Source organism: Arachis stenosperma, chromosome 3, assembly GCF_014773155.1.
Source record: "Arachis stenosperma cultivar V10309 chromosome 3, arast.V10309.gnm1.PFL2, whole genome shotgun sequence".
NCBI lineage: Eukaryota > Viridiplantae > Streptophyta > Magnoliopsida > Fabales > Fabaceae > Arachis > Arachis stenosperma.
The window spans coordinates 9,400,245-9,411,060 of NC_080379.1; the positions used below are offsets into that span (position 1 = coordinate 9,400,245).

Sequence of the window (10,816 nt, forward strand, 5' to 3'; positions counted from 1 at the left end):
ACTGAGAAAGAATGTCTACAGAGGCCATTTTTTATAAAGAAGAAAGTGGCAGAAAACCTACAAAAAGGAAAAAGAAAAAGAAAATTAAAAAAAAAAAAACGGCCACTAAAGAAGAGAGATTCGAAACCAGAATCTACAGGTCAACCTATCTACTCGCAAAACAAAACATGCAAACATAAAGCATGGCATGGAAAAAGCAAAACTAACCTTTATCCGAAAATGGAGGTTGGAGAAGAACAGAAGTCTTCGAACGCAAGGATGCAGTACGAACAAGATAAGGAGAAAGTTTGAAAGATTGCAGAAACGGAAAATGGAAAGAGAGGGAAAGTATTTATAAAAAAGGCTAAGGGGCATAATGGTAAAAAGCGAGGCAGTCATTAATGAGACTGCACCGTTACCAAAGCCCTCAATCCCTAAATGATCCCTCAACGGACACGATGCTTGAATTGACGTAACTGTCAGAAATCAAAGGTCGCGAAAATCACGTCGGTTTCCAAGATCCGTATTTTCTCAAACAAGTCGACTACGAACCCGAATTGAATACTTGAACCCAAACTTTAAAGAAAATTTGGGCTCAAGTAGGGGCACTGTTCATACCCTGGCCCAATGATAAAGGCCCAGGTCCAACCGAAAGGCCTAATCCAATAGGATAAGCCTTACAAAATACCGACTTTCACATAAGAGGTCGGTGTCAACCACGACTTGGTATAAAGAGGTCGGATGTGAGATTAGCTGGCAGATAAATACTCATTCAAATGAGTAACCGCCCCTAAAATCTCTCTAACCGCCTCATAAAGCCATATCTTAACCTCCCCAAGATAATGGGGACGGTTATCACCCTAAAGATACGGCACTACACCAACGGTGGTTATTGGCTCACCTCTATAAATACACTGACACCCCTCAGGTATCTCTAAGTCCAATACTCTCTAAGACCTGCTTACACTCTTGCTAACTTAGGCATCGGAGTGTCTTTGCAGGTACCACCCCCCATTCACGCGCGAGCACAAGTCGGACGGAGCCTCCCGAGTTGCGGACCTACCCGGAGTTCTCCTCCATCACACACTTGGGCCGCCAAACGCCATCCGTCGTATTAATCTCCGGTTACCTACCGTAACAATATTATTATCAACAACACTCTTACCACTATTACTTAATTGATCCCATAATTTCGCACGAGTTGTTAAAAATCTCTCCAATCACTTTTAATTTTAGAATAACATCAAAATTACACCACAGATCAGAGTATATCATTAAAGAAACAAACCAATATTCATATTTGATTTGTAAGTTTGTTTAGTGTTATATGTACAAAATAATCAAATACAACAATACTAAGAAAATAACTACAAAATATTACACATGACGAACTTTAATTATTGAATTTTAATTATTATTCTGTAATATTGCAAGAATTATTTTTCACGTGACTGTGCAAAAAAATATAATTTACAATACTTTATTTTAAGAGTTACATTGATTAATTATAAAATAAAAAATCATCTATCATGGTAAATTATCTAAAAAATTATATATAAAAAGTTGATAATATCAATTTTGTGCGCGGATTTAAATCCAGTATGGAGAAATAGGAATGAAGAGTACACAAGAGTTGAATCGCAATTCCATATTCAATCTCAGATAGATCCTCAAGTACATGTAGAATCGCAGGTTAAAGTTATAGAGTGGTTAAAAGAAAACAATGGAAAATAGTAAATTCCGGAAGATATAATAATGCAGTAAAAGTAAACTGGAAACAGCATCCTAGTAGAAGGTGCAATAATGCAGCTTAAAGTTTTGCATAGTTGACTTAAGAGTCAATGAGGATTGAGGAGAAGACAAAGGTACAATACAGCTGTCGGGAATAATTTTATCAACTGCATTATTTATTGCATTCCACTTTAATTTCCATTCACACTTCACAGTGTTTCTCCTTCAATCTTAACTTGACAAAGATTTTATTAGATCGCTCTTCATCACTCTTCAGTCCTTCCCAAACATCAGTTTCCTACATCAACCATCATCAGTTCAGTTTCCTTACTCTCACATACACACCCCTCTAATGGCAGATAGTGTGATTTCCTTTGTCCTGGCCAACTTGTCCAATTTGCTAGCACGTGAAGCCAATTTGCTATGTGGCGTGGATGGCAGGGTTAGATCCCTTCAAAATGAGCTCAGCATCATAAACGTGTTCCTCAAATCATCTGAAAGGAAAACCAAGAAAGATATTGACAAAGAAGTTCTTCGTCAGATCAGAGATGCTGCGCACGAAGCCGAGGATGTCATCGACACCTTTGTTGTCAACGTGGCTATGCACAGATGTCGAACCATGCTGGGGAAGATGCTCCGTGGTTTTGAACATGGAAAGTTGCTGCGTGATGTGGCTGTGAAAATAGACAGCATAAAAGCCACTGTCAATGACATAAGAGACAACAAGATGAAGCTCAGCGATGTCTTTCAACAAGAAGGTGAATCATCATCAGCAAGAGAGGATGAGGAGAGGGTGCTGTTGCTGCACAAGAGAAGAAGAAATGTGGAGGAGCATGATGTTGTTGGTTTTGTTGGTGAATCCAAGGCAGTCATTCAGCGGCTTAAGGAAGAGAGTTCCCGAAGCAACGTTGTGTCCATCATCGGTATGGGTGGGTTGGGCAAAACCACCCTTGCTCGAAAGGTCTATAACACGGATGAGGTGATGTCATATTTCCATTGTCGTGCATGGGTTTATGTGTCAAATGACTGCCGAGTTAAGGAGCTTTTGCTTCGCCTTATCAACTGTTTGATGCCTAACGCTGAGAGCGAGCTTGGGAAGAAAAAGAAGGGAAAGAAACACAAGAGAATACAGAAACCAGGTGACCTCTCTAGCTTGGCTGTGGACGAACTAAAGCTCATGGTGCGGAAAATACAACCAGGTGACCTCTCTAGCTTGGGTGTGGACGAACTAAAGCTCAGGGTGTGGAATTTCTTGAGAATGAAAAAGTATCTGGTAGTCCTTGATGACCTCTGGAAGACTAAAGACTGGGATGATGTAAAAGATGCTTTTCCAAACGACAATAATGGTAGCAAAATACTCATTACTAGCCGTTTGAAAGAGGTGGCATCCCATACAAGTCCATATTATCCTCCTTATTGCCTTCAATTACTGGGTGATCATGAAAGTTGGGAACTCTTTTCTAGGAAAGTGTTTCGAGGAGAAGAGTGTCCGTCTGATATAGAGGATCTTGGAAAACAGATGGTCAAAAGTTGTGGCGGTTTGCCACTCTCCATTGTTGTTTTGGGAGGGTTACTGGCAAACAAGGGGAAGTCATACAAGGAATGGTCGAAAGTTGTGGGACATGTCAACTGGTATCTTACTCAAGATGAGACCCAAGTCAAGGACATTGTACTCAAACTCAGCTACGACAACTTGCCTAGGAGACTAAAGCCGTGCTTTCTGTATTTGGGGATCTACCCTGAAGATTGTGAGATCTCTGTAAGGCCATTGCTACAAAAATGGGTTGCTGAGGGATTTATTCAACACCCTGGGACCAGAGATGTAGAGGAAGTTGCAGAAGATTACTTGTATGAGCTCATTGATCGTAGCTTGGTTCAAGCATCGCGAGTGAATGTTAATGGAGATGTGAAATCATGTCGCATCCATGATCTTCTTCGTGATCTTTGCATAACTGAGAGCAAAGAGGACAAGCTTTTTGAGGTTTGCACGAATAGTAACATTTTGGGGAGATCAAAACCACGCAGGCTTTCTATCCAATGCGGCATGCGTGGCTACGTTTCTTCAAGCAACAATGACCATTCATGTGTCCGCTCTTTGTTTTGCCTTGACCCAAAAAGGTATGCTTTTACCCACAAGGAAAAGAAATGGCTTTTCAAATTCTTCAAACTGGTTCGGGTATTAGATCTTGGGCAAAACGTTTGCAGCAAGCTCCCTTCCAACTTGGGCTTATTTATCCATTTAAGGTATTTAAGAATATGCACAAGAGGCAAAGTCATTCCAGATTCTATATGCACACTCGAAAATTTACAAACTTTGGACATATATGGGCCGGATGATGCAACATATCTCCCTAGGGGAGTATGGAACCTCAAACAACTTAGGCATTTAAAGTGTAGAGGAATCATGATCCTACGAGGCCAGCATGGTTCAAAAGCAGGTGATCAAGTCATGTGGAATCTGCAAACAATCTCTCTGATTAAATTCAATAGTGAGATTGCACGCATGATAGAGAAAGGAAGGTTTCCGAAGCTACGAAAGTTGGGTTTGCACATCTCCTCGGTCAAGAAAAATAATGTGCATGAGTTGTTATCAACCCTACGGCGATTAACTCATCTCAACAAGTTGACACTTTCCTTTAAAAGGAAGAGTGAATGGCCACCAGTGCGTACAAAGTACGAGCACATGGAAAGGAAGATCGGGCTCAAACCAATTGAATTGTTACAAAGCCTGCAGCAGTTGTCGAATCTGAGAACATTAGAAGTTCGTAGAGCTTTGGACCTTGCAACGTGTGATATTGCTTTTCCTGCATGCATTACAAAATTAACGTTGAGAGGCATTAGTTTCATGAATGATGATGGGGTGAGTGCCATTGGTAATCTTACTACACTCCGATGTTTGAGATTAGAGGGAGTACATAGATTTCGTTTTTCCTTTGAGATTAATTGCAGTGCAGGCAGTTTCTCACAGCTCCAGGTTTTTGAGATGGAGTGGCTGAATGTTCACAAATGGAAATTAGGCAATGGTGCAATGCCATGCCTTCAAACTCTGCTTATCAAAGAGTGTACAAGATTGGATCAGCTCCCTCAAGAACTCTGGTCTTTGACTTCCCTGAGACAAGTACAAGTTGTGATACCCTCCCAAGCATTGTCTGATGCGCTAGCAAATTTGGAAATGAAGGATGGATGTGAGCTCATAATATCAGAGAATCCAGAAGTAGTATAAATGTTGAGTTTCAATCAAATTTAGCCTTAACACTTATCATTATAATTGGTATTTAAATGTTATTGTTACCATTAAAATCTTCTAAAATGATTATCATATTTCTCCATTTAAATTATATTATCACTATTCACTTTTTTCAATCACCATATATGATATAGTGTTATAGTAATAGTTCTAGTATATTACATTATGTTTCATTCTATAATATAATTTATGATTAGATAATTAATTTAAAAAATTATGACATCTAATACTATTCTTTACCTTATTACAAAATACATCTCGTATTGATATATAAAAGTTTATAGTAAACTTCAGAATTTATATATTACTAGAATGAGATTTACGCTATGCATAGGGAGATAAATTAATTATACTACATAGTATATTTTAATATTGTTTAAAAACTGATTAGATAATATGTAAATTAATGTTAAATTTAAATTATTTTATATTAAAAATATTTTATAAAATATTTATTTGATAATTTGTATATAATTCTTATATATTTAATTATTTATTCAACTAAAATTTAATACGAATTAGATTATAATTTATTATTTTAGAAATTTAAATTCATTTATTTAAAAAAAGCCACAAATTTTTATTATATTATAATTGTACAAATCTATATTTTTATGGCAGCATCTCCAAAAATCATGTCATCATGGCTCAATCCAACCTTTCAACCACTTGCCTCCTAATCATCATCATTCATCTTCATCTTCTTCTTTTTCTTCTTCTTCATTATGTGCTGTCCAAACGATTCCTCCACTTCAGCCACTTGTTTTTTATCTATTTATCTACTTAATATATTAAAATTGAGTTTTTTTTCCGACTAATGAAAATGAGGTATCAATTCCTTATGAATTTATTTTTCTCCAAAATGAATGTACTATTTTCTCTTCTAAATTTATTTTATAAAAATATCTTTATTATAATTATACTATAATTAGCATTTAAGTTATAATGCATAATTATACTAATTTAAGAAAATATTTTTATTATAGTTATATAAAATTAATATTTAATACATTATTAAATTACTTATTGTTACGATAGGTAACCGGAGATTGATGGGCTGGATGGCGTTGGTTGGCCCAAACGTATGAAGGAGGAGGCTTTCAAGTGGGTCTGCAACTCGGGGGCCTCCGTCCGACTTGTGCTCGTGAAGGAATGGGGGGTGGTACCTGCAAAGACACTCCGATGCTTAAGTCAGCAAGGGTGTTAGCAGGTTTAGAATGTATTGGGACTTAGAGATACCTGAGGGGTGTCAGCGTATTTATAGTGGTGAACCAATAACCACCGTTGGAGTAGTGCCACCTTTCTAGGGTGTTAACCGTCCTTTTATCTTAGGGAGGTTAAGATATGGCTCTGTGAAGTAGTTAGAGAGATTCTTGGGGCAGTTACTCATTTGAATGAGTGTTTATCTGCCAGCTAACCCTCGTACCCGACTTCTTTAGAGCAAGTCGTGGTGAGTACCGACTTCATAAGACGAAGATTGGTACTGGGTGAGGCCCAACCCTTTGGATTAGACCTTTTGCTTGATCCTGGGCCTTTATTATTGGGTCAGGGTATTAACAGTGCCCCTACTCGAGCCCAATTTTCGTTTCAAGATTTGGATTCGAGTATTCTACTCGGGGTCGTAGTCGACTTGTAGGAGGACCGACGTGATGGTCTGAAACCGACGTGACTTTTCGTAGCCTTTTGGTTCTGACAGTTACGTCTAATCAAGCGTTGTGTCCGTTAGGGATGTGTGTAGGGATTGATGGCCTTGGTAACGGTGCGTTCTCATTAATGACTACCCCGCTTTTACCATTATGCCCCTAACGTGCTTATAAATACTTTCTCTCTCTTTCATTGTTTTGTTTCTTCGATTTTTCAAATTTTTTTCCTTTCATCCGTTCGTGAAGCATTTTCATATCAGTTTGTGGGACTTCTTTCGTTGAAGGCTTTCATCTTCTCCTACCTTTTTCCGGCAAAGGTTGGTTCTTTTTTCTCTCCCTTTGTTAATCGCTTTTGCTTGCATGCTTTTTATTTTCTTTGGAGAGGGAGAAGTGACGTTGTAGGCTTCTGTTAAGTTTCGTATCCCCTTAGGGACTCTCGTTTTTTATTCTTTTTCTTTTTCCTTTGTAGGTTTTCATCGTATTTTAGAAAAAATGTCTTCTGTAGAAGTTCTTGCTCAATGGGTTGATGTTACGGTCTTGGGCGAGGAACCCTTGGTTGATGCCGAGTTCATCACCCATCTTCGCACTCATCACCGCATTTGTACTTTCGAGGAGGATGAGCCCAAGTATGAGTTGGTGGCCCCGGGTCTAGAAGACCAGGTTTGTTTTGGGAGGGGTTCCGAGGAGGTCCCTCATTTTTTCTATATGTATGAGAGCATGATTACCCGTTTGGGTGTTTTTCTTCCGTTTTCTGAATTTGAAATGGCTGTTTTACGCCACTGTCGAGTTGCCCCTACCCAACTTCACCCCAATTCTTGGGGTTTTCTGAAAATTTACCAATTTATTAGTCACGCTTTGGACTTTCCGACCTCTTTGAGAATTTTCTTATATCTTTTCCACATGACTAAGCCCTTCAGTGGGCTAAATAACAAGCAGCAATGGGTGTCTTTCCGAGCCATACAAGGTCGGAGAATTTTTACCCTTTTTGACGAATCCTTCCACGACTTCAAAAATTATTTTTTCAAAGTTCAAGCTGTAGAGGGTCACCACCCCTTTTTCTTGGATGAGAATTCTTCCCCTCGTTTTCCCCTGTATTGGTTGGAGGCCTACCCCTGTGAGAAATACAGTCTGGACGACCTAGACGAGGTGGAGGCGGCCATTGTGGGGTTTCTCCGAGAAGTGTGGGGGAGGGCCCCATACTTGGATACTAGAAAATTTCTCCAGGGATCGCCGACTTTTGTTCGGTCGCAACTAGGTAGCTTATATATATGTATATATATTTCTTATTTTCGACTTGTATCTTCCGACTTTGAGGTTTGACGACTTGTTGTTTTTGCTAATTGTTTCTTTTGCAGATATGGCGAGGAAGAATGCTCAGGAGTCTTACTAAAGAGTCCAGGAGGCTAAGGCAAGGTCTCGAGCTAGGACTGGTGGCACCAGGGCGATCATCTCTCCTCCTCCTCCTCCTCCCCAGAACACGGGGACTCCTTCCCAGCCCATAGTGATTTCTTCTTCAGCTTTGTCTCAGCCGCTCCCCTCCGCCCGACTTCTTCCTGAGCCGGAGAAGAAGAAGCGCAAGATTTTAGAGTCTGGCTCTTCTTTTGATGGTGGGGTTAAGGCGGATGCTCTTGCATTTGTCCGAAAGAACATCTATCCTCATATAAGTATGGATGATGTCTCTGTTCGGAACCACCTTACCACTCTGGCTGAGGAGAGTTTCAGGGCGGCGGGTGTTTATGGCAAACTCTTGGATATTTTTTAGAAGACTCCTCTCAGCTCTTTGGGGTTAACCTCGAAGGTTGAGGAGCTGGAGGGAAGGCTTCTTACTTATCAAGAGCATGAGAGGGAGTTGGAGGAGGAGGTCGCTAAGCTGAGGGAGGAGAGAGATAGCCTTCGGGAGAAGGAGAGTAAGTTGCAGGCCCAATGCAACATGGAGGCAGGTTTGAGGAAAGCAGCACAGGAGAGTTACCAGAGTTTATTTCAAGATCTTGTGTCTGTGAGGAAGGATTTACTGAATTCTCGAAATGCATATGCTGAGTTGGAGGACTCTATTGCTGATGGCGCCGAGGAGGCTTGAAGGATTTTCAAGGAGCAAGTCGGAGTCATTGCTCCTGACTTGGATCTTTCTCCTTTGGATCCTGACAAAGTTGTCATTGATGGTGCCATTGTGGATCCTCCTGCCCCCGTGATCGTTTCCGAGTCAGAATTGAAGACTGGGGGGAAGAGGATCATTGAGTCCCCTCCTCGCCCTAAGGACGCTCCGAGCTCTTCTATCGTTCCTCCAACCTCCTCTTCATCTCCTGTGGATGCCTCTCTTCCCGGTCCTGGTGGCGCTCTTCCTGACTCTAGTGGTGGTGATCCGTCTACTCCTCTAAAAAAGTAATTTTTGTTGGCTATTTGGGGGCCCGGCCTGTGGGTCCCTTTTTTTTTTAAACTCTTTACTTGTGTTGGCGGTGATGTTTTGAACAATTTTTTGGCCTTTTAAGGCCGTAAACAAAAAACTTTATAATACCCTTTTTTGGATAAGGGTTTAAGTTACCTTTATGCGTGCATGCTTTTCTGGTTTCGGAAGTTTCCTTAATCTTTTCTGAAAACTCTTGGCTTGTCTGTCTTTTTAAACCTTTTTGTTTTCAAGGATTTTTAGGACATCTTTTAAGCTTTTCTTGGGTTTTTCGATCTCTTTTGTTATTCCTAGTACTCAATTTTGATTTATTGAGTTTTCATGACTTAGGCTACTTTCGTGATTCATTTTCGTTTTACTCGGTTTTTCATTTCGACATATGAGTCGGAAAGTTTCCGAGTTCCTCATGATCAACTTCTATAACCTCTTTACACCGACTTGTACCTCGTCGTTTTATCCTGATGACCATCTAGGTCGGTTCATGGGATTTTCACATTTTGTCGAGCTTAAGTCGGTGCGTTTCGTCGAAAGAAAGAGAAAACAACAAAAAAAGGAATTTAAGAGATATTTGTAAGATGAAAAAGATCTTTATTAATTGGGGAGATACTTTATTGCTACTAAGGGTTTTTGACAGTCTATTTTCCTTAGCCCCTACTATGATGCCTCATTAAAAATCCTCCTCCAGAAAAAACCTTTTGATTTTGGGAAAAAATCATGAAGTTGGGAAAAGAGTACATCAGGGAGTAGAGTTCGCTTTTAACTGTAGTACCTTTTCATATTACAAGCATGCCACGACCTTGGTAACTTGGTGCCGTTCAGGTCGGTCACTTTATAATAACCTTTTCCTAAGACCTCATTGACTTTGTATGGTCCCTTCCAATTAGCAGTGAGTTTTTCTTCCCCTAACTTGTTGACTCCAATGTCGTTTCTGATCAAGACCAAGTCATTCGGGGCAAATGTTCTTCGAATGACTTTTTTGTTGTACCTTGTAGTCATCCTTTGCTTCAACGCTGCTTCTCTTATCTGGGCTTCTTCTCGGACTTCGGGGAGCAAGTCGAGCTCCTCTTTGTGCCCCTGTATGTTCCCGATCTCATCATGGAGAATTACCCTTGGGCTTTGTTCATTGATTTCTATTGGTATCATTGCTTCTACGCCATAGACTAGTCGGAAGGGCGTTTCTCTAGTGGCGGATTGGGGCGTTGTCCTGTAAGCCCATAGCACTTGTGGGAGCTCTTCAGCCCAGGCTCCTTTTGCCTCTTGTAATCTTTTCTTTAGCCCTGTCAGTATGACTTTGTTGGCTGCCTCGGCTTGCCCATTGGCTTGCGGGTGCTCCACCGAGGTGAACTGGTGTTTTATTTTCATACTGGCTACTAGGCTTCTGAAGGTAGAATCGGTGAATTGGGTTCCATTGTCTGTAGTAATGGAATAAGGTATCCCATATCTTGTGATGATATTTTTGTAGAGGAACCTCCGACTTCTTTGAGTAGTGATGGTGGCCAATGGTTCTGCTTCTATCCACTTTGTGAAGTAATCTATTCCCACGATCAGGTATTTGACTTGTCCTGGCGCTTGGGGAAAAGGACCTAACAAATCCATTCCCCATTTTGCAAAGGGCCATGGAGAAGTGATACTGATGAGCTCCTCTGGGGGAGCCACGTGGAAATTTGCATGCATCTGACATGGTTGGCACTTTTTCACTAACACCTCGGTGGTTCTTGAGGTCGGTACGCACTTTAACAATGGTGTTGATATCCCCCTTCTGTAGAGAATATTTCTCACCAAAGTGTAATATTGTGCTTCCCTCCGGATTTTCCT

General features: G+C 40.4%; 1 protein-coding gene across 1 annotated transcript; it reads left to right on the forward strand.

The window, feature by feature from the left end:
* The first annotated feature begins 1,899 nt into the window (after nt 1-1,899).
* Nucleotides 1,900-5,075, forward strand: LOC130968795 (putative disease resistance RPP13-like protein 3). The gene has a single exon (XM_057894259.1). It carries the CDS (start codon nt 2,063-2,065, stop codon nt 4,931-4,933), a length of 2,871 nt encoding a protein of 956 aa, XP_057750242.1. The 5' UTR covers nt 1,900-2,062; the 3' UTR covers nt 4,934-5,075.
* Nucleotides 5,076-10,816: the final 5,741 nt, after the last annotated feature.